Source organism: Nannobrachium achirus, assembly GCF_963921795.1.
Source record: "Nannobrachium achirus genome assembly, chromosome: 2".
NCBI classification, from domain to species: Eukaryota; Metazoa; Chordata; class Actinopteri; order Myctophiformes; family Myctophidae; genus Nannobrachium; species Nannobrachium achirus.
The window spans coordinates 69,592,926-69,618,407 of record NC_137811.1 but is presented as its reverse complement, the minus strand read 5'-3'; the positions used below and the strand labels follow the sequence as shown (position 1 = coordinate 69,618,407).

At 42.6% G+C, this 25,482-nt stretch overlaps 1 protein-coding gene across 1 annotated transcript in view; it reads left to right on the top strand.

Annotated features, from left to right (window-relative positions):
* Window positions 1–8,096: 8,096 nt before the first annotated feature.
* The window catches only part of LOC308308381 (immunoglobulin superfamily DCC subclass member 3-like), a gene marked incomplete at both ends in the record, with an annotated part of 73,459 nt that continues 56,073 nt past the window's right edge, over window positions 8,097–25,482 (top strand). The window contains 6 exons of the mRNA XM_080753804.1: window positions 8,097–8,127; window positions 8,479–8,598; window positions 8,694–8,858; window positions 13,059–13,123; window positions 21,944–22,058; window positions 23,023–23,088. Of these exons, the coding sequence (XP_080609930.1) occupies window positions 8,097–8,127; window positions 8,479–8,598; window positions 8,694–8,858; window positions 13,059–13,123; window positions 21,944–22,058; window positions 23,023–23,088 (562 nt within the window). The remainder of the gene's footprint in view (window positions 8,128–8,478; window positions 8,599–8,693; window positions 8,859–13,058; window positions 13,124–21,943; window positions 22,059–23,022; window positions 23,089–25,482) is intronic.

The following is a 25,482-nucleotide window of genomic DNA, read 5'->3' as shown; positions in this document are numbered from 1 at the left end:
GGTTTGGAACACAGTTCAGGAATTCAGAGTGGGGGGAAAAAAGTGAACCAAGTAGGATGGGTAAATGACGTAAAACTTTGTTGCTCTATTATGGGCAAGCCAACATGCTGGCACGAAAGTTTCACATGTGTACAGATGGTGTTAAAACAGCCTATTGCACTCCACCATATACAGCCTACATGTGGTGCCGATATAGCAATGCAAAACTGAAAAAAAAAATATATATGAAGTTTATCTATCTATATAGTTGCGACCAAAGGTCGCCTTATACCCTGAGAAATCTCGTAGCTTGTCTGACTGTCAGTATTGTCTGACTGTCAGTACAGGAAGTGATGTCACGTGATGTCAGTGAGTCACAGCGATGCGGTACAGAATGACTCATACTGTATATGGACATAAAAATGATGTCACGTGACATCACTTCCTGTACTGAGATTTCTCAGGGTATAAAAGTCCATATGGTCATTCCCAGAAAAAGAAAAAAACCTTTTATGCCCATACATGGAGATTTCTGATGTCATAAATCCCAGGCCGAAAATGAGAATGTTAGGGTACCCCCTTATGCCCATATATGGAGATCCACAGGCATCAAACCAAGGCACCAAGGCCCTGCTTGGCATTACTAATTAACGTACGTTTTATGCCCATATATGGAGATTCCTATATTGTCAATATTAAGGACATTATTAAGGATATTATGTTATCAATATTAAGGACATATATGGGAATGCCCATATTTGGTAATGACAGGAAGTGATGTCACGTTTGTCTGACTGTCAGTACCGGAAGTGATTTCATGTGTCTTTCAGTACAGGAAGTGATGTCCCTTTTATGCCCATATATGAGTCATTCTGTACCACATCACTGTGACTCACTGTCACTCTGTGCCACATCGCTGCTTTGAAGTTGATTGCATGGCAAAGCGAATTGGCTTGAGGTTGTCACCCTGAGGTTGCATGTCACCCTGAGGTGTCTTACTAATATAATCTACATCTACAACTATCTACACATGAACACATGTGCACATCAATAGATACCAGCGGGAGGTGCAGGTCAAAGCAAGAAAAAACAAAATAATACAAAAAAGTAACCTTCTAAGGAAGGGACCCACATATTTCTCAAATATTTTATACCCCATATGTATGATTGTTCACCTCTTGGCTGAGGACACTTTTTCTCAAGGTAGACACTAGTATTTTCTGTTTCAAGTTGGATTTCGCTTCAAATGTTTTTATTGAAGTGTTCCATAGACAGAGCATACATACATTACATCCAGCTAAACTTCTCCCTTTTCCATTTTTTTCATGAAATAAACCTACACCTAAAAGGAATAAACAGAGACAATAAAAGTAAAGTAAAAGAATCCTTATGGCTACAGCAAATCAATACGTTTAAAACATTTTAAAATGTAATTTAATTTTCTACAGTGTCTCCATAACTAATAGGCTATAGGCTACAATACATTATATTCCTTTATAAAACAAAAGGAATGAGATGTGACCTTAAGGAGTTCATCTGTCTCTGTTATAGTCAGAGAGAACAACAGGATGTTCATCTGCTTTCTGTTCCGCTACAGTGGTAAAATTAACTTTCTCTATTTCACCGACGCCTCACGTGCCATGCATCAGTGATCGGCAACCTTTGACGTGAAATGCCATGCTTTTTATTTGCTTGATAGTCAGTGTGCTAAATCAACATTATGAAACCACATCAACATCAACATAAAATATTTCCAACAGAATATCATCATCAGAGTTCAGAGTTTGCATCAATGTAGAATTATGAGCAGTATGTCATTTACATTTACATTTACAAATGTGAGCGGGGAATATTTATGTGAGCCTCACAAAGTCACTCAAGTTAAAGTTGCAGTAAGCACAGAATAGTCGTATTAGAGTCATACTAGTTTTGGGTCAGAGAACCCACGTGGGGAGGAGCCCGTTTTGTGGGGAGAAGGACCGTTCACACTGAGCACTATAACTATAACTATAAAAATATAGTTTTAAAATGTGTTCTAAGTCAAGTGGATTTCACACCAACTACATAAAAAAAAACATAAACAACTTGACAAGACTGCATGGTCCACAAAATGTTACATGGAGACGTTCAAAGCTTTCCATGCACACCAGAGCCAGTGAATGTGTGCCTTTTTAAAATGCAAAGGTCTGGCCTGACTACCCTGGTCGGGCCACAGGGTAGTGAGTGGTCCAGGCACCTAGGCTGGATCCAATCTGACATCCTGTTGTGGGTTTGAGTCCTGATCCTGAGGACCATAGCAAAAACTTTTACTTTGGTACTTAAGCATAGTCAATACTTCAGTATAGTCAATACTGTTGCCCCCATCATGTGTGTCCCCACCCCTCCACACACACATGCACGCACGCGCACACGCACACGCACACACACACACACACACACACACACACACACACACACACACACACACACACACACACACACAAGATCTGCCCCATATTATGTAATCGTCAGGTTTTCATAAAGTGTGTGCAAGACAACAGACAGACTCCTCATCTCTCCTCTTGTTACGGATAAGAACCTCTTATAATGGATGTATAGAGAGACATACTGATCTTATAATGGATGTAGAGAGACATACTGATCTTATAATGGATGTATAGAGAGACATACTGATCTTATAATGGATGTATAGAGACATACTGATCTTATAATGGATGTATAGAGAGACATACTGGTCTTATAATGGATGTATAGAGAGACATACTGATCTTATAATGGATGAGACAAACTGATCACTACTGAGGACTATAATCTTACAGTGTCAATAGGGTCTCATCCAAAGTACTGTAGAGTCAAAATAGAAGCATATCTAAGTCATTAATATCTTAATCTCCAGTTTAATTACTTACTTAATTACTTATTTATTTATTTATTCATTATTATTATTTTTCTCTGTTTTTTCCCCCTTTCTGTTTGAGATGTGCTACTTTAAATGGTGAACAGTTATGCTGGACTATGATGAAGAAAATCCTGCTTAACCTTCCCTAATCCCTATCAGACTCACCTCACTGCTACTCACCAGTTAAAAGTGGAGTGGCTCAGAGTAGATGACAGAGTACAGCAACTTGCAATGGACCTGTAGAAGATACACTACACCACTAAGATACCCATGTACCTGGCAAAACAATTTAAAGGAACGTTAAGGATGTCCACAATTACAACACCAGAGGCAGCGCCACAGATCACGTTCAACCCAGAGTAAACTCAAACAAAGGGTCAAACTTGTTCTTCTGCTATACAACAAAAATGTGGAATGCTCTACCGAAGGTCTTAAAGGAGTGTGGATCACTAGCATCCTTTAAAATCGCCCTGAAAAACCACTTATACAGGCAGCAGCCGTTCGCAACTAGTAAAACAAACCTAGAGCAGCCCTACCCTCCCCTGCCCCTTCTTTGTATACTTACTGTTTGTATAGACTTACTGTTTTTTTTTTCTTTCTTTTTTTTTACCGAATATATCTGCTGTATAGTACTGTGTTCTGTTCGTCTGTCATTCAATGTTATATGAGATACTTTTCTGTGGAAATAAGCTTAGTCTTTTCTAGGATCTCCTTTTAGTAGACCTTGTACCAGTGAACTGTACCGTCATGAAACTGTACCTTTCCTATGCAAACTTCTAATAAAGTCTTCAATCAATCAATCAATCAATCAATCAAAATATAATATGTGCTACTCAAGTTTCTTTTTTGTGCTAAAACTCTTGATTTTGAGTACCTGTTTCATGGTGCAGTAGGCTATATATTATGTCAATGAGGAGAGTGTTTTGAATGGTAAGTTTAGTTGGATAATGGTTGTTGTTCCATCTCCCATCAGCCTTTACCAGTCTGCTGATCATCTCTACTCCTGAACAGAAGACCACAGCGCAGCATGGATTCAAAGGTGACTCATAATCCTTTATGGTGGTGCTAAATATCAGGCTGCAATGGGCAATGGACAGTAACAGAACAAATACATTTACTTGATCCTGTACTTTTTTCTTTTTAGTAACCACTATTATTTATTTATTTACATATTCATTTATACGTTTTTGAAAACGTATGTCTTTCACTTTCAAATACTGTACTGACTCCGTTACATTTCTCGGAAGGGACCCCCGGGAACCAAATGTACAAAAATACATTGTTATTAAGCCCCGTCTCAGATGAAAATAAATTGCAGAGCGATGAAAGGGGTTGTGAGCTTATAGATCAGCTATGTTCACTCTCTGTCCATTTTTGAATAATTCTGAAAATGTTTTATAGTATACATTGACTAAACTACAGGAGTTCAGTATTTTAGTTCAACTTTGACTATGGTCAACCGGACAAAGACAGTGAGAGTGAGTCAGTGAGTGAGTGAGTCAGTGAGTGAGTTATAGCACAGTAATTAGTAACGTTATGGTAGTTATATTTATATTACTTGTTTTATCTTGTGTGTGTGTGTGTGTGTGTGTGCGCGCGGGGGTGTGTGCGTGTGTGTGTGTGTGTGTGCGCGCGCGCGCGTGTGCATTATTGCATTGATGGACAGTCCTAATTCTATTTACCCTCCATTGAAGGGAAACTATTTAATGAGGACTGGAGGACAGGAGAGCCAGTGAGAGAGATTGTGAGACAGGAGGGGACACCTTTGTGGTAGCCTCGGAAACCCAGACTTTTATTTTGGCGATTATAATACATGAGAAGAACTGACTGCAACAAATACAAAAAAATACATCCTTAAAGGGGGAGTTCAGTCAAATAAAGATGATAACAAGTGTATTCCCAGTTTGTCACACAACAGAGTAATGTATTATTAACCAACAGACACATTTTTAATGATGAAAAAAATCGAAAGTTTGAAAAAATGTGTTTCAAAAATTTGTCAAATCCAATACATATTTTTCTGGCCTTTCTGACAAGGACTGTAGGGGCGTGGCCTATGCACACAATGAAGCCACGCCCATTCACAGAAGTATCCACTTTGGTTTTCTTGATTTAAAAAAAAAGGCACTGAAGTACATTTACTCAAAAAATAAAGTAACTAAGTACATTTACTCAAGTACTTTGTATTCAGGTACTTTGACTTTACTTGAGTATTATTATTATTATTATTTTCAGTAGTTTCTACAATGCAGTAGTGATACTTTTACAGTTTTACTCAAGTAAAACGTTTGAGTACTTTTTTCCACCACTCTCTCACTCACACACACGCACGCATGCATGCACGCACGCACGCGCTGTGATTGGCTGAGTGGGGCTAGCCTGATTTCAGACTCTACGCTGGGGCTTGAGTCTGAACCTGTTCCCATTCTATTTGATTGAAAAGGGGAGGGGATTTAAAATTTGAAATTCCCAATCACAAGAGATCTGGTGGGAGGGGTTGTGTTTGACTTTTGCACACAAAACATTCCCTCCTCCCCCTCCCCTCAATGACATGCACCAAACAGGTCATTGTCTTTGATGTTTCATTGATTAGAGAGAATCACTAACGAGCTATGACTTGTATGGCTCAATCAATGACTGCAGTTCGGAGCCCTTTTGAAGTTCAAAGGGAGCAATTAAGAACTCTGGTGAGCCACGCAGCCACCCCTCCCTCCACTGTTTCTGTTGATTTTCAAAAGTTAGACGCGCCCCTCCTCCGCATTGCATTGATTTCATTGGTCGGTTTCGGTCGGTTTGAGAAGCTTTCGGTAGCAAGAGACACGTCATATGACACATCCAGACCAAGAGATGCAGTTCACTCAGAGAGTGGGCGGGTCTATTGGCTGGAGCCAGGCTAGAGTGGGGCAGCATGAGTTTGCCTGCTTCTCTCATCTCCGCACCAGTCTCACAACACAGACAGGGGAGACGAGGAAAGCTAGGCTATGCTAACTGCTAACCAAACTCCGTGGGTCTGTGGAGTGTCAGAGTGAAAGCCTGGCTAGTGGCTACACGAGGCTAGTGGAGTGTGGATTGATGCACGCACGCACACGCACAGTGTGTGTGCGCGTGCATGCGTGTGTGCGTGTGTGTGTGTGTGTGTGTGTGTGTGTGTGTGTGTGTGTGTGTGTGTGTGTGTGTGTGTGTAAAATGACAGGGAACAGCAACAGTGTGAACGTTAGCGTTTATAACCGCTAACTAACATGAAGGGAAGAGGAGATGCCTAGCAACTGACCTTTGATAGGCTATCAAGTAGCCTATCAAAAGTAATTAATTAATAGTATTACCGTGATGCGCACGACGGTAAAGCATTAAAAATATGATAGCCCAGGCATGATTCAAAAACGTAAAGCAGTCTTATTCCACAATGCTTTAATATAAAGTTCACATTTTTTTAACAGGGTTTCAGAAGCTACTATTCTACATGTTTAATATGTCTATAAACAAATAGCTTAATTCACTGAACTGCCACTTTAAAAAGGACAATTAATCAGACTGAATCTAAATCTGCTTTGGTTGGACTGGACATATTAGTGATATTACTGTTGTACACTGATACCGATGTCTCTGGTTGACATTGGCACATCTCACTCATGTCACTTTGGCTGCTGACCTCATTCAGCAACAAAAAAAAAAAAAAAAAAAAAAATACAATTCACAGGAGGCAGGCCGTGATCACCCCATGATGTGCACTGCAATATAGTTTCAAATGCACTACATTGCAAATGCTTTTTTGAGAGTAAAAAACGAAAAAAGAAGAAGACATGCATGACATGCATGATCTGGGCAGATTGCACCAGGAAATGTGCCAATGTGAACCAGAGACATCGGGTATGTTTGTTAGCAACAGTGAGTTTGGCTGTGTGTGCAGTGTTCTTACAAATACATTTTCACTTTACTATTTTGATACACCACCTCTGATGTTGAAACAGATAAGATAATTATTCTATTGCACTGTGCAGTAGTGCTGACTGTTAATATATGGTCATCTATGTTTTCATCCTTCCAAATCCTTCCAGACCTTTTTTGCTGTAGCATTTTTCTTTACTTTATAGTTTCATGTTTTTGTCCAGTTTCTTAATTGTTCTGTGGTGCTTTATTGTTGACAATGACACAAAGACAAGCTATAGGCTATACACACATACATGTGTGTTTTTTTTAATATGCCAGTTATTCAGATTGCTCATTCCAAATTGATAGATTGTGTTCATTGTTCTGAAGGCTACATGTAGCCTACCAAATGTTCCTGCTAGTGCTAGTAATGTTATACTTGGTGTGTTGGGAAAATATGCACCGGGTGTGCGTGCGCAACGCGTGCGCGCGTGCATGTGCGCCTGTGCACGCGAAACCCAGGATCCCCCACCTTTTCATTGAAAATTAAGCACTGCATACACTGTACATTCACTGACCTTTTTACTGTTTATTTATTAGTACATTCTGCAATTTGCATTGGATTGATACCTAAAGTAAAGGTTATTACACTTATGTTAAATCTAAATGACAAAGTGAAATAATCCATCCATCCATTCATTAATATACTGTGTGTGTGTGTGTGTGTGTGTGTGTGTGTGTGTGTGTGTGTGTGTGTGTGTGTGTGTGCGTGCGTGCGTGCGTGCGTGCGTGCGTGCGTGCGTGTGTGTGTGTGTTTGTAAACTAGCTACTTGTGTGAGCCCTATTGTGCCCCCTGGTGGCTACATGTGGCCCCTATAAAAGTACAGACTGCTTAAGTATGTTGTCAAAACTTTGTTTTTGCTCTCCTGTAAAATTCTGGAAATGTCAATGTCAATGTTTCAAAGTTTAAATGAAAACAAAAACTATTTTCTAATAAAGTTACATTTTTTATGATACATCTGTTTTGTTAAGTCATTTTTACTTAGTCAAATCCATCCAACTTCAGTTTGATTGATATTACTTTGAGTGCACAATAAAAAAACTGGATTTGTGAACATTTATAAAAACGAGTTATCTGTTTTTGCAAATGAACTCTTCACACACACACACACACACACACACACACACACACACACACACACACACACACACACACACACATATATATATATATATATATATATATATATATATATATATATATATATATATATATATAATCAATAACCTTGCTCATTCTATCTTGTGGTTTCTCATTATGATTTATTTCTTCCAGACTCATTTGGTTGCCATGGTGACAGTCATCTTCCTCATATCGAAAGGTGTGTCAAAACCTTTTCTGTTTGGCACTCAAACGGAATGTGTAGTTGACTTCACAATCAAACCTGTGTAGTTGACTTCACAATCAAACCTGTGTACGTAGTTGACTTCACAATCAAACCTGTGTACGTAGTTGACTTCACAATCAAACCTGTGTACGTAGTTGACTTCACAATCAGACCTGTGTAGTTGACTTCACTTTTTTGATTGATTGAAGAATTTATCAGAAGTTTGCAATAACCTTGCTTCTATTGTATAGTGAGACTAGGGAGTGGACGCTAATTCCTGGGAGACTCCCGGAACGGTGGGATGTCTGCAATTGTAACATGACTGTCTTCATCCTGTTGTCTCAGGATATGCCTTGATATGCCACGAGTGCATCCCTGGACCTACAGGAATCTGCACTGAAACACAGCGAGAATGTCCTCCTGATTCCATGAACTGTCTTGCAGGAGTGGCTATACTACCTGTGGGTATGTGCAAGCGGCTGTATTATTATTATTATTTTCTGTCGTAAATAACAGTCTCTATCTAGTGTGATTAAGACTAATATCTTGTTCGTTTTCAGGTGAGGGTAAAGTGGAAATCAAAATGAGGACTTGCGTGCGAGATTTTGGATGTTATAACGGCTCATGGGACATTGGATTAAACGCCTCATTCAATGGAGAAATCACGGCATACACCAAGTGCTGCCACACTGACCTCTGCAATGACCCATATCCCACACGTACCGGTAAGTAACTACAGTACATCCATGTGTGATCTCCTCTATGAATCTGTTTGATAAACATTATAATCACTGTACCGTACATCTGTGAATGGGAACAGCACAGTCTGCTGTTGGTTTAGAACTCATTAAGATTATTCACGGTATTATGAGTTCTTTGACATTTTCTATGATTAATTCAGTTAATTTTGGATTTATTATAGATTAATGTATGCACGCATGCCAGGGATGTATCCAGGACTTCCCAGTTGGGGGGGGGGATATTTGACAGATAATAGGCTACTTACCCCAACAGTTGGCTCTGCTCAGGCAACAAGTAGCTAGGCTAGCTAGCCAGGCTCTAGAGCCCTGCACGGGCCTAAAATATGGGCCCGGGCCCGGCCCTGGCCCGTGGACTTCAGTCCAGGCCCGGCCCATGGCCCGTTTGGTGCCACTTTTTAAAGCCCGAGCCCGGCCGAAAGCCCGTCACCTTATTATTTAATTAATTATTGTGTGCGTGGCTTTCACTGCTGCGCGTTGCAGCTACACTCTCAAGGGGAGTCCATACTGTCACAGACCACCGAAATTTCCGTCGGAAAGGTCCAGTTCAACTACAAAATGACATCTCTTGCAACTTCTGAAAAGGATTACTCCTAATTTGAGTTCGGAAAGCTGCACGCACGTCAGAAAGTCGAAACTTTCCGACGAAAACTATGGTCGGAGAGGACGGAGACTGAGAGACGTATGTACAGCCCTCTATAGCTGTGCTCGTCTTGCGCTCTGATTACAAGAAAGAAGTCAACACAATAGCAAAGCAAGTAATTACAGACACATCACAACGCAAGAAATCTTCCTCCACCCACCGTTTGTTATGTTACTGTATATCTTCACAGGAATTAGATATTGATATTATTGTCAGCTTGCCGCCCGTGGTTACAAGCAATCTTGTAAAATACAGAGTAGGCTATCGTCCAGTACTAAAGAGTAAAGACGCACGCACGCATCCCATAACTGATACGGGAGGTCGGGGAATCATTACAGGGCGATTTATTTGAGAAATGGGTGAAACTACAGTAGTGCTCCTAATTTTCCAGTCTCGCTGTGTACGCAGAGTCGACTTGTGTGAGTGTGTGACAGAAGTAAAGCCGTCAAGCCCTCGGCTCGTTGCGGCTCTCCATTGGCTAATATACTCATGTCACGACCAATCAGAGCCATGTTGCTATAGATACAGATAGAACCCATTGCCTAGAAGGCTATTAGCCTAGAAGGCTATGGGAGGCAGCACTCACACACACCACACTCCATTTTAGCTAAGCGCACACACAGAGACGTCAGATGTGAAATTCACAGCGCGAAATGTTCCGAGCATGGTTCTGAGCCCGGGCCCGGCCCTAGGCCCGTTGGTGAGTTTCGAAACGAGCCCAAGCCCGGCCCGTTTTGGCGGGCCGGGCCGGGCCATGGTCGGGTCCCGTCGGGCTTGCAGGGCTCTACCAGGCTCCAGCCACTGCATAGGCAGCTAGCAGCTAAAGCTAAAGCTAACAACAACAACAACACGTTGCCTTCCTGGCCTGTCCTCATGCATTTCCACGGACCATCATTTCTTCATCAACATGCAGGCTGTGCAATCATGCAATGCTGCCCTCCACAGGTCGGGAGTACATCACATGTATCCTCTCCAAGTCCTGCAGTGTACAGGCCTTTTTTCCCTCGTGGACTCGCAGCCCAAATGGTGGTTCGCGGGAATCGCGGCCCATGGGGGACAAGACCCCCGTGACCCATGTGGTTCCTACATCCACGACGCGCGCACACATGCTTGCACAAACGCACACACACACACTAGAGCTGGGATACCCGACTGAAAACATGTGGGGCCCAACAAGCCCGACGGGCTCAGGCTCGGGGTGGACGCATTATCATAATTAATTGTCGGACGTCGATTCGGGTCGGACATAGAATAATTGTTGATATAGCCTCTGCCTACCTATGACATGCATCATGCACTCTCTCTGATGATGCATGCAGCGTACAACTCCTGTCCTGTGTGTGTGTGTGTGTGTGTGTGTGTGTGTGTATGTGTGTGTGTGTGTGTGTGTGTGTGTGTGTGTGTGTGTGTGTGTGTGTGTGTGTGTGTTGCTCGTGCTAATGCTGCAGCCAGGAGACATAACTCTGAGCATGGAGAAAAGTCCCACGCTGAGGTAAACGCGTTGTTGAGGTTTGATTGGAAGTGGCGTGCTGCAGAATGGAGCTCCTAGCTTGTGTTCCCACTTCTTTACCTTGCATTGGATGTTTATTTTTCGGCGTTGTTGTGTGCAGTCGCAGTGCACTGTGACAGCCTCGTCCGTCCGTCCGTCCTTCCGTTCAACACATCACTCAAGTAAATCCTGGCTTGTATACATCTTCATCGCGGTGTGTTCCGTGACAAAAGTGGCTGATCTACAAGCTCACAACGCCTCGCATCCGCAGCGTGTTGTGAGCTTGTAGATCTGCTATTTTCCAGGCGTAGAATGAGCGAGTCACTGTGTCAGGCGTCTAGCGCAGCGCATGTTATTTTTTGTATTATTTAATAATCAACGAAGCCTACTATTTAAACATTTTCACAATCCACAGTGTGGCTTAATAGATCACAGGGTAACATGCAGGCACGCTGCATGCACTGCACAAATAGAACAAGTTTGCTAGTGAGTGTAAATCAGTGGCTTCCTCAAAGAAAACGAAATGAGGCGAAAAAGCGTTGGAAACATAAGGTTCGGGCCTCAGTGCGGGTTGGACGCATTTTAATGATTAATGGTCGGCCGTCGATTCGGGGGGAAAAAAAACTCTCGGACACGTTTCGGAACGGACAGAAAAAATGTGCCCGATCCCAGCTCTATAACACACACATGCGCTAAATGTATTTAGTCATATTCCCCCCTCTCCAGTGGTCGATGCACAGCCCTGATCATCAATATAACATTAAAACAACATTTTATCCTTACAGCTCCTGTCAACCCTTCTCCCAATGGTTTCAAGTGCTACACTTGTAATGACAACAATTGCACCAATAGGGCAATAATGCAATGTACTGGGGATCAGGATCGCTGCGTCTCAGTGGAAGGTAATAAGCTAATTGAATGTATACGACTGACCCTCCTTTATAAACATGTCACATTCCCCAGCTCAGAAGAATGTTCAATGATTTTTTTTTATAGAGCATTAAGTACAGACAGTAATGTAATGAGCCATACATATTGTAAATTTTTTAATAGTCGATGTACAAGCCCACAATGTGTTGCAGTGTGACATGTTGAGAGTTTGTAGATCTGCTCCCCACGTGACTTATTGTCTACACCCCCAGGCCCCCTCTGTTCCATTGATTTATTGATTGAATACTTTATTAGCAGGGTTTGCATAGGAAAAGACCTGACAGTTCAGATACAAGGTCTACTAATAGGATTTAAAGTATACGTATACGCAAGTACAGTGTACACACAACATACCCGTACATATATCTGTTTTGTGTTCACAGGGGAACTCTTTGGTCAAGAGAGGTTTGGGAAGGGCTAAGAGCTTGTGCCAGTTTGAGAACCAAAGATGTATTGCTCCTGGAATCCTTGATTCTCAAGATATTAGATGCTGCAAAGGTGACTTGTGCAACGGTGCCTCAAGAAGTACTGTTAGCATCTTGTTCCTGGTAACACCTGTACTGTTAGCACATTGTTCCTGGTAACACCAGTACTGTTAGCATCTTGTTCCTGGTAACACCAGTACTGTTAGCATCTTGTTCCTGGTAACACCAGTACTGTTAGCATATTGTTCCTGGTAACACCAGTACTGTTAGCATCTTGTTCCTGGTAACACCAGTACTGTTAGCATATTGTTCCTGGTAACACCAGTATCAGTTTCTGCTTAATTTTGCTCCTCATCTCTGAACTCTATAACTCAACTTTCATACAATCAACTCCAATTTGATGATTGTCAGTTAAACCTATCACCATCAAAATGTGAAAGCTATTACACAATGATCATAATATGTACTGTAACCACAAGTAGCCTACATTTACTAAAAACCATTAAATCAGTCACACTAACAAAAACGTCTCCTTTTTGTGTGTTTACTGTAATTCTATAGCATTTTTGTCTCTCTGATAATGTGTTTTTACTGTAATTCTTGGAGGAGTTTTGACCAGTCTATGATAATGTGTCAGTGTGCTGAGCTCTCTCAGGGTGAATTGTCCTTGTCTTGTTCAGCAGCAGAAGATGGAAACTCCTCTTCCTCAGTCGTCTCCTGTTCCTTCTACACATTCTTCCCTCAGGTGTAAGAACCACAAAGGAATGTGTGTGTGTGTGTGTGTGTGTGTGTGTGTGTGTGTGTGTGTGTGTGTGCGTGCGTGCGTGCGTGCGTGCGTGCGTGCGTGCGTGCATTTATGTGTGTATATATATATATATATATATATTAGGGGTGCAACATATCGAACCAAAAATCGAATCGAACCGAGAAATATCGAACCGAATGTGACCCTGTACCGAACAATACAATACAATACCACTCCACATCCATATTCCCCTGGAACCAAATTTCATTTGCCTCGACATCCGTAGCCTCGAGACTGGGAAGGTTGGGAAGAAAAGAGAGAGAAAAACAAGGCTGTGGACATTTGTACGCGTTGTTTTCTTTCGCCGGTGGTTCTGCTCGATGGCTCCATTGCGTTTGTTCAGTGGTAACTGGCTAGCTGTGTGGCCTCCTGCGCTCAGCTTGTGATCATCGACTGTTCCCTACAAATCCAGATGCATTGTGGGATACTTGAGTCCACTACATTAGGGTACAATGCACATTTAATGTAAACACTATTTACTGTATGGTCACTTTGTCACAATGACGCATTTAATGTAAACAGAAACATTTATCTGGAACCTTTCCCTGCTGCTACTCTGCAAACATCCTGTTCTCTCTCTCTGTGTGTGTGTGTGTGTGTGTGTGTGTGTGTGTGTGTGTGTGTGTGTGTGTGTGTGTGTGTGTGTGTGTGTGTGTGTGAAGTTGTGGGTGTTTGTGGATTTCCGTTTTGTGAAGTGTTGTCAAGGTGATTTCTCTGTAAATAAAAAACTAAAAAAAAAACATTCTCTTGTTTCTTAAAGCATTAAAGTTGTACTATCTGCTACAAGATAGCATTCTAAAATGGTGAGAAGTACTATTCACTAGGCCTATAGCCTACTTCATTTCAAAACTTCATTTTGTTCAGGGATCTTTATTCCTGTAGCAACAAAGTTAACCATGCCGCATTAATTCACATGCAGTAGAGGCTTTTTGTGTAGTATCTAAACTCCTTAAACTGTGTAGCACAATATTGTTGAAAGTATCCATGATGATCTTTTACAGTTCCCTCTCAAGGAGGTTTCCACTGCTGGCATGATTCTGTACACTTGCATGGTTTCCTCCTCCAGCGGTGTGTGCATGTGTGAGTTGTGCCACAGTGGAAATGACAAATGAGCCTTCTGGCTTCATTATGTTATCCTTTTGATTTGTGTTCATGTCTTTACTGCAAATGAAAATAAATGAAGTGCACATGTTTTAGCTCTTGGTCAAATGCCAGGGCTGAGGTGTGTATAGGTGTCATTCAAGGTCATGGAGGTACAGAAACTGAAAGTGATCTTATCCACTTTACAGAAGACATGTTTAATATCAGCCAATATTACAGTAAGAATGGGTGTTTTAATCTATCATTTGGAAATAAGGAGGATATGATATAACGAGGGAACATGTTGAGTAGTTCTCTAGAAATTACTAGACAATAACACAACTCTTTTAACTGATGATTGTGAGTTTGAGTCCACTCTTTGACATATACAGTTGGAAGATCTAAATACTTCATTGAAACATCACATCCTGTTTGATCTCTGACCCGAATGCATTTGGATCCCCATCCGGAATCAATGGAGGTAAATTTACTATAATCAGATTGTTGTCTTAGGAATGTGAGAAATAGGCCTACAAAAAAATGTAATTGAACTCAAATCTGTAATTTATAGAAAAAAAGTCATTTTGGGGGTGAACTACCACTCCTTTAACAGAGATCACACAGAGTGAAACAAGGTCATAACTCATGTTTCTGGAAACACTAGAGGCAATGTTTATATGTTTTTAATTGATATGCGCTTTAAACTCCCTGTCGCACTTAGAACAACAGACTAACTCCCTACCTTCCACCGTGGACTGAAGACTCACCTCTTCAGACTCCACCTAAACCCATAGCACTGCTGTAACATTCCCTTCCCTCAATGACCATACATGAAGCTAGATAGCATTTTTAGGTTTTAGAAGTGTTTTACTTATTAGGTGCATGTGGTCTGCCTATAGTGGCGTTTCCATAAGACTACTTTTTGCGCACTAACGGCTGATTCGCAAAATGTTTATATGGAAACACTTCAATTTGCGAATAAACTTTCATTATCCGCAAAAAAGATTATCCGCTTGGAGGAGGAGGATTTTGAGGCTTAATCGGATAAACTAAATGCGCAAAAGTGAATGGAAACGGGTCAGACAATACATTCGAATAAAGTATGACGTTCTGGTCCATATCGTCCTCCTATATAACACTTTCCCCCGCCGCTTAATTAACGTCCATTGTATAGCGTTCGTCAGAGAAAGACAGCTGCTGATCGACAGATCTCTCTCTCTCTTTTTCTCCCTCTCCATCTCTCCCTCCCTCCCTCTCTCTCTCACTCACACACATGTACAGGCGCGCGCACGCAGCCACCCACGCACACACACACTTTTCATACCGTCCACATCCATCCGCCCAGGTTGTATCATGATTGCTTGCGATGGGAATTAAAACTCAATACAGGTTTGTTTTATATCAGCAGAAATATATCCAGATAGTCACTACCAGCATGGGAACAGCGCACGGGTGACAGACTGACTCGCTATATGTTGCTCTTGCAAGTACACGCCCACTGCCTGATCTACAAACCCTACAACGTAGCGTGGAGGGACACCGTTTGATCTTGGAAATCTACTGTTCCGTGCGCCACACAGTCATACGACTAATCATAAATCAGGCCCCATGGCATGAGAAGCAGACAGCACGCAGACCAGTTTAGCAGCGGAGAGAGAGGGTATAAAAGTCAGAGAGAGTAACAGAGGCATGGATGGAAACGTGTCAAAGTGAACTCATCGTCAAAATGGGACACAAATTCCTTATTGAAGCGTTTTTTTCCTCCATTGCGCGAAGCGATGCGATGGTGTGTTGTGTGGATAATACGTTAATGTGTTTGTGTGTGTGTGCGTGTGCGTGCGTGTGTTGCAAGGCGAAGCTCTCAGAACAGCCCCGTGACATTTTGTATTCATTATATTATGTATTATTGCATTGTTCAGGCCCGACTCAATCTGAATAGAATCCTGTAGCGTGCGGAGCGCCCGACTGTTCAAAACGGCAAGTGTGAGCCCGTTTAGATTATCTGGTCAGAGAATCAGAAAAAATGATCCTGTAGTGTTTAATTCTACCCGATTCAGTCGGGCCAGATTATCTGTTAGTGTATGGCCAGCCTAGCAGGTCGGTCAGACGGACCCAGGCAGGATCTCCCAAGAATCGCATTTCACCAGTTTAATGGAAACGGGCTAAATTCGCTTTGTCTTAAAGCGCATTTCTGATAATTCGCTTCCCTAATGTGCTTAAGATTATGGAAACGCCACTTATGTTATTGTTTTTTTCTAGATTGATATTCCTATGCATTTGTTGTTGTTAATTTACTGACATATTATCTTGCTTATTGATGTGTATTACCTGCTTATTGTAAGTCGCTTTGGATTAAAAGTGTCTGCTAAATGCCTAAACTGTAACTGTAAACTGTTGAGTGAAAACAGTCTGGTATTCAGGCTATCTTTGAGCTGTTATTGTCTATTTTGTATCTGTTTTCAATATGGACCTTGTGCATATGAAGTTTATCTATCTATATAGTATATCTATCTACAGTATCTACAGCATGATCACGTGTGCACATCAACAGATCCCTGCAGGAGGTGCCGGTCAAAGCAAGGAAAAACAAAATAATACAAAAAAGTAACATTAAGTAACCTTCAAAGGAAGGGACCCACATATTCCTCAAATGCAGGATAAAAAAAACCCGGCCCTAGTAACTCAGTCCCACTCCCAACCACCCATTCCAACCACCCATCATTAATATTAATATTGATGACATCAGGGAACTCCATATATAGGCATAAAAGGGATTATGTTAGTGTGACGTCACAGTGAAGCCAGAGCGTGATGTCAGAGCGGCAAACCCATTCTGGTAGATTGGTTCCCCTGACATCACAGTGACATCAGAGCATGATGTCAGAGCAGCAAACCCATAGAAACCCTTCAAAATGTGTACACATCTACACGGAGATGTGACATTTCTCATGGTAAACTGCGACCTTCGGTCGCAACAAAGGTTATGAGATGTGACCTTAAGGAGTTCATCTGTCTCTGTTATAGTCAGAGAGAACAACAGGATGTTCATCTGCTTTCTGTTCCGCTACAGTGGTAAAAGTTCTCTATTTCACCAATGGTTAACGCCTCACGTGCTATAAGGCACTTATGCATCAGTGGTCGGCAACCTTTTTGACGTGAAATGCCATGTTCTTTATTTGCTTGATAGTCAGTGTGCTAAATCAACATTTTGAAACCACATCAACATAAAATATTAACAGATTTTGATCGTCCAAATACAGTACATAATAACATAATTATCAGATTTTGCATCATTGTAGAATTACGAGCAGTATGTCATTTACATTTACATTCACCAATGTAAGGGGGGAATATTTAACTATACTCAGTTATACACAGTTACGCCAGTGTGCCAGTGATCACCCTCCCCTGTGCCAATGTTGGCCACCTGTGCCTTAAGTTGCCTACCCTGGGTTGTCTGCCCTAGCTACTGTAGTTATTGCCTGTACCTTGTGGTATGAGAGCCTCACAAAGTCACTCAAGGTAAAGTTGCAGTAAGCACAGAATAGACGTATTAGAGTCATACTATGTTTGGGTAAGAGAACCCATGTGGGGAGGAGCCCGTTTGGGATCTAAATTGGCTTCCTGTGTAAAAAGGACCGTTCACACTGAGCACTAATTATAACTACGGTATACAAATATAGTTTTAAAATGTGTTCTAAGTCAAGTGGATTTCACACCAACTATAGAAAAATCAAACCTCGGTTCGAAGTGGAGCGGTGAATCTGTGTGTGTGTGTGTGTGTGTGTGTGTGTGTGTGTGTGTGTGTGTGTGTGTGTGTGTGTGTGTGTGTGTGTGTGTGTGTGTGTTTGTGCCTGCACAACAGCGCCCCTCCTTTAACTTGTGTGGCCACTCAAGGTATTGCCAGGCTACAGACATACCCAGCCAGCCAGCCAGCCAGCCAGCCAGCCAGCCAGCCACATAGCCAGCCAGCCACAAACATACCTGTCTATTGGGAGCGCTTTCACCGCTCCAAAAATAACATAAAAATGGTGAACAATATAGTTATGGGCTAGTTAGTGCTCAGTGTGAAAGGCCCTTAACACAGGGTCAACTTGACAAGACTGACCATGGTTCACAATGTTACATGGAGACGTACAAAGCTTTCTAAATAAAAAAAAGTATTTACTCTGGTTGGGAACACATAGCATGTACACCAGAGCCAGTGAATATGTGCCTTTTTTAAAATGCAAAGGTCTGGCCTGGGCCGCAGGGTAGTGGTCCAGGCACCTAGGCCTGACAGCCTGTCGTGGGTTCAAGTCCCGATCCTGATGACCTTCACTGCATGTCACCTTTCCTGTTAAGCTACTGCAGGGGTTCCCCCTATATATATATATATATATATATATATACTGTATATATATATATATATTTTTTTTTTTTTTTTTTTTTTTTTCATCCGAGGCACCCCTACATTGTATTCATAATTTTTACTCCTAGCACCTTATATTTATGCAATATTTGAGTGATTATGTTGCGATCAAAACATTGAAATAATAGCCATTTTTGTTAGAACTGTCAATGGTCTCTGACTGAAAATCACTGACTGAAAATAACTTTGTACTTCAAGTTTAAAATGATGCGAAATACTTTTTTTAAGTGTCCAAATACATTCCAAATATTATCAAATTATCTCACGGCACCCCAGGGTGCACCGGCACCCACTTTGAAAACCCCTGACCTACTGTATACCTGTAAATAAAGGCAGAAAAAGCTCCCCCAAAAATAATTAAAAAAGTAAAGGTCTAGTGGCGAAGGACATGTTGATATTCGTTGGGGTAACCCAACAGCCTGGAAGTGTCAGCAGGGCCGGTTCTAGGATTCTGGTGGTCCTAAGCTTGATTTCTTTTGGTGGCCCCCAAAACCAGGGATGAAAGTGGCTTGAAGTTCTTGCCGGAACTCCTGGAGATGAAAATCAGGGACCTCTTGGCCGCAGCTGAAAAAAATCATGAAATATGAAAATGAATGATGATAGTGATCCACAGATAAGCCCTAATCATTTTTGAGCAAAGCAACCTAACCTACAGACATTGTATTGCAGGGTGGAGAGCAACTGTGGTTCAACAAGACCGTCATTAGTGGCGTTTCCATAAAGCCACTTTTTGCGCATTAACGGCTTATTCGCAAAATGTTTTTATGGAAACACTTCAAAATGCGAATAAACTTTCATTATCCGCAAAAAAGTTTATCCGCTTGGAGGAGGAGGATTTTGAGGCTTTATCGAATAAACTAAATGCGCATAAGTGAATGGAAACGGGTCAGACAATAAATGCGATTAAAATATGACGTTCTGGTCCACATCGTCCACCTATCACACTTTCCCCCGCCGCTTAATTAACATCCATTGCATAGCGTTAGCCCACAAAACAAACCGGTTGTTACACACGGAGTGACCCTTCGTCATCACACCATGTTGCGCGTGCCAAAAGTGTCCGTACAAGCTCACAGCAGCTCGCATCTGCGATGCTGCAGGATGCAGTCTGCCCGGAGGACTCAACCGGGCGGCGGGGCGGCCGCCTCGCCTCGGGGACGCCCCTCGGGGCGCCCCGGCCGGGGTCGCTTGCTCTGTGTTCCCGCCGGCCGCACTTTCTCCGCGGTGGTGCGTCGCGACCGGCTCTGGGTCGGGATGCGTGTGCAGCGAGTCACAGCAGTGCCCTGACTGCCCTCATGTCTCTCGGTCTGAAAAAATCACCCCCATCCCAGCTCTGTGCACTGTGTGCAAGCCCGCGGGAAGTGTTTACAGCACGTCGGTTAGACGGACCCAGGCAGGATCTCCCAAGAATCGCATTTCACCAGTTTAATGGAAACGGGCTAAATTCGCTTTGTCTTAATGCGTATTTCTGATAATTCGCTTCCCTAATTCGAATACGTTTATGGAAACATGGCTATAGTCTCCACCAGCTGAAGGCACGGGGAACTATGTTTTCGTCTCTGTCCGTCCGTGCGTCCGTCCGTCCGTGCGTGCGTCCTCGCAGTTTGTTACCACCTAATCTCAGTCGCCGTTGGCCTGGTCGCTGCCAACATGAGCACACCCACTCCCTGGATGCCAATTCAGAACCTCTGACCCACATTTTTCAAATGGGCCTGTTCTAGCGCCACCATGAGGCCGATGTTTGAAAAACACATTTCTGTACACTACTCTTACAGACTTTGCATATTCCATCCTGATTGGCTAAGATTGGCTTCCAAAGTTTGTAGGATTGAGCCGTTTTGAACAAAATGCCTCAAATCACAAACGCAAAGTGCAATTATCATGAAATCGCACACACACATTCCCACTAGGTCGAGGAAGAAATGCCACTTAAATCTTTTTAAATCATCCTCATGGTGACGCTATAACAGGCCGATTTGTGGTTTTACCTATAACTCCACCGATCAGTTTCAAACTTTGTAAGCGCACTCCCTAGAGGCCAAGGAAAACCCTGCATTTTTCACATCAGCCTTTTATAGCGCTGTTTTTTGACAAACACATTTTTTGACACTTCACTGTCCTCTACCACTACCATACCTGGTGGAGACCTGTGCTCGGAAGAGCACTGCTTCTAGTTGTTTTTTTCTTTTTTCTTTTCTTTTTTATTATGCAATGCATGTAATTTTAATCAAAATAACTGCACAGAGCTGGCTGACAATTTCAATGATGATGTCTGGGTTGTGAGCTGCACAGAATGTTAAGGTTCTATGCAAGGCTACAATGCAAGCGCCATTCACGTTTCTGTATGACAGAATGGAAAGCATTCTAACAAATACGAATATACAGTATGGGGTCCCTGCTTCATCTCTTTATCAGCTAATAGGTCCTTGGCCGTAAAATCATTGAAGACCCCTTATCTACATGAAAGCAGAAATACTTCATCCAAGTGCGCAAACCTATCCATACTATATCAAACTCCCCAAAATGCATAGAAAACTGCATTTTGCTACAGTTTTACTTAAAGCTATACTGTGTAAGTTGCTAAACTAGTGGTCAGTAGCGGTATTGTTTTTTTCGGCCGTTTTTCGCCCGGAGTCGTCGCGGACCACCGCCGCGGACAACCGGAGCGCCGCCGCAAACCACCGCAACGGATACGAATCCGTGGAGGTGTAGAACGCATGGTAGAACGTAATTTTCTGGCCAGGATTTGGGGATTAAGAGGTTAAGAATCCTTCACCATGGTAAACACTGTAGCTGAGCGAGGCTACTTCCTGAAGACACGGCAGATAAGCTGTGATTGGCCGGTAGTGTATCATGTGTGTATGATCCGCGATGTGATTGGCCATTAGAAAACATATAAAGAGAAGGCTTTAAAAGCTGAAAATAACGGAGTGGGTGTTCTAAAACTTTAGCGATTTAACAGTTAGGACAATTTTAAGATTTGTTTTGTAAAAAAAGTTACATGGTATTACTTTAACACTCACAGCACAACCATCCTCTGATGTGGCCCCCCTAGAGCAGAAACCGGCCATGAGTGTCAGTTACACCGACTTCCAACTTCCAGACATTTCAACGCTTAATATAAGAAGGTCTTGGTTTTGGGCTCCAGAGTAGGTTTGGTTTTAGTTACTATATGGAGGACTGGGTTTTAGGTTAGTTTAAATGCAATTTGTCTTGCCTGAAATCATTTGTGTATTTAATGTACGCCAGTTCAATGGACTTGTGGTTAGAATGTCTGCCCTGAGACCGGGAGGTTGGGGTTCGATCCACAGCTGTGTCATGCCAAAGACTCATGGAACCCAGTGCCTCCCTGCTTGGCACTCAGCATCAAGGGCTCGATTGAGGGTAAGTCCCTGCGACATACTAGCATCATGTCCAGGGGGTGTATCAAGCTGCCTCACACTACAGAAACATGGGATAGTCTCCTGCCCTATGGGCCTCATGGCTCGGCAAGGCTTACTACTATACAGACCCGTGCCCCTCGGACACTGGCCTACTTAGCATCCATATCAACCTACTGTAGCTGCAATCCTGAACACGTTCTACAGTAGGAGATGTGTCATCTGAAAGAAACAGAGCAAAAGTGTCTCGGTGTAACCCTCATAATACTGTAAACAATGTTGCATGTTAAATTGTCATCCTGTAATTGCATACATTATTTTAAAAGCAAGTACTCCAAACTTTGGTACATTGGGTTCAATATAGTCCCATATATAATTTCCCCATATAGGCTACTTTCACTTCCACATGTGTCCCCACGCCACCCCTACACATGCACACTCGCACTCGCATGCGCACTCGCATGCGCACACACACACACACACACACACACACACACACACACACACACACACACACACACACACACACAGGTTCTTATAAAGAGGGTGCAAGACAGCAGACAGACTGCTCATCTCTCCTCGAAGTATCAACAGAACACGGTAAGTCACCATAAGAACCTCTTATAATGAATGTATAGAGAGACACGCTGATCTTATAATGGATGTATAGAGACATACTGATCTTATAATGGATGTATAGAGAGACAAACTGATATTTACTAATACTGTGAACTATAATTTTACAGTGTCAATTCTGCCCTCCAAAGTAGAGTCAAAATGGAAGCATATCTGTCTACTACTCAGGTTTCTTTTTTGTGCTAAAAGTCTTGATTTTGAGTACCTGTTTCATGGTGCAGTAGGCTATAAATTATGTCAATGAGGAGAGTGTTTTGAGTGTTAAGTTTAGGTGGTTGTTGGCAGTGTTTTGGGTGTGGTTGGATAATGGTTGTTGTTCCATCACCCATCAGCCTTTACCAGTCTGCTGATCATCTCTACTCCTGAACAGAAGACCACAGCACAGCATGGATTCAAAGGTGACTCACACTATCCTTTATGGTGGTGACTAAATATCAGACTGCTATGGGCAATGGACAGTAACAGTACAATACATTTACTTGAATGCTGTAGATATTTGATATTCATTTCATCAGACACGCCCCTTCCTATACAAACCCATTGTAACTTTTTTAATAATCATTTTATTGTATTTTTTTCCCCTAATTGAGTAGACGATAAAATTACCAAATGTTTTTTTTTTTTAAAGTGAAATGTCGCTTTAAGCCCTGTCTCAGATAGATGAAAATGTTTTACTATACTTTGACTGTTAAAATATTCAAATGAATTAGAGGCTTTGTAATGAATCAATAAATCGAAATTAATCGCATGTTTCATCGCATATAAATATTTGACCCAAGAAAGCAATTGTTTTCCAATTGAAACGGTTTCTCATTAGGATTTATTTCTTTCAGACTCATTTGGTTGCCATGGTGACAGTCATCTTGCTCATATCAAAAGGTGAGTCAAAACCTTTTCTCTTTGGCACTCAAACCTGTGTAGTTGACTTCGCTAACCTTGTCTCTAAAGTGTAGTTGCTTATGGGCTTTCTTCCTGATGTTGTTTAAACTAGTAGTTCTCAAACAGTTTCATGGGGTTAGGGTTAGGGTCAGGGTTAGGATTAAGATTTGTGTTGTTAAAATGTTTAAAAAAACTAAAAGTTTTGGAAAGCAGCAGATCTATAGATGGTTTATTTAGTATCCCACCTACGTTATGCCAATCTGACCGATATGTTGAGGGGTTTATCAGAGCACCCATGTAGCCTACCTGTCTGTCTGTGACCCTTGTGTGGCAATATAATGTATGTAGATGTCTCTCTGGTTAGGCCTTTTTTACCTGTTTCGAGTTGCAGCCACCTGTAAATGGGGTTTCAGACTTGTTTTGAAGGAGAATAGGGATTTACATTCTAGGGAGTGGGAGACTCACGGAACCTCCGGGAGAGGTGGGATGTCTGCAATTGTAACATGACTGTCTTCAACCTATGACTGTCTTCAACCTGTTGTCTCAGGATATGCCTTGAGATGCCATGAGTGCATGCCTGGACCACTAGGAATCTGCACTGAAACAGAGCGAGAATGTCCTCCTGATTCCATGAACTGTATTGCAGCAGCTTTTACACTACCAGTGGGTATGTGCAAAAGCGGTATAACCTCTGTATTATTGTGACCGTCAGGTCACAGTTACTATCAAAACCTCGACCAGCTGTCCGCCAGTCGTCAGTCTGTCAGTCAGTCTGTCACACGTCACACGTCACACTTTTGCCCTGCTCATATCTCCGCAACCGTTGCCCCGATCCATGCCAAATTTTGCACACACACTCCTTGCCTGCTAAACCACAACCTCCACTCCACACAATTCTCACATGGTCCTCTTCTAGCTCCACCATGAGGCTGATTCGAGAGACAGCCGCTGATACGAACGACCTACGGCCTGGTCGCGACCTAGGCCACGACCTGGAGGTCGTAGGTCCCGGTTCTGGAGGTCGTAGTTCGCGGTACATACTTGTTAGGTCGCGGCCGGTCTAGTTTCGCGACCCCCGGCCGTGGTTGCGCCACCTCGGTCGTCCCCGGGCCGTTGTTGCGCGATCGGGCCGTTGTTCAGCGACCTGGGAAGTCCGCGGTCGTATTTAAAAGGTCTTTTTGCAGAATATTCTAGAGCAGCAGCGCTATTCAACCTTTTGAAGCTTGTGATTGGCTGAACCGGAGGTAGGAAGCGCTCCATTGTAGTCACTTGGACCGCGCGAGGTGCACCAAAACCTATCCTTAACCCTAACCCCAACTCTAACTCTAACCCTAACCTTAACCCTAACCCCAACTCTAACCCTAACCCTAACCCTAACCCTAACCCTAACCCTAACCTGCCGACACTGAGTAGCTAACCTGCCGACGCTGTTGAAAACGAGCGCTCCTTCCCTTAGCAAGCGTAGAGTTTCTAAACTCGCGTCCCTTCCCTTAGCAAGCGTAGAGTTTCGATCGCGGCGCTCCTTCCCTTAGCAAGCGTAGAGTTTCTAAACTCGCGTCCCTTCCCTTAGCAAGCGTAGAGTTTCGATCGCGGACTTCCCAGGTCGCTGAATTACGACCGAGATCGCGCAAAACCTCCAGAACCGGGACCTACGACCTCCAAGTCGTGGCCTAAGTCGCGACCAGGCCGTAGGTCGTTTGTATCAGCGGCTCTTGCTGGCTGATTCTTGCAAAACACATTTTTGGACACTGCTCCTACAATATTCTTTTTGCCTAAAATCACGCAAATCGGTACACAGTATGTCTACACTCATCTCATCAACATGGATCTGTCACATTAAGCCCCACCTTCAGGCAGATTTTTTTAAACACATTTTTGTACACTACTCCTGCAGATTTTGCCCTAAAATCACG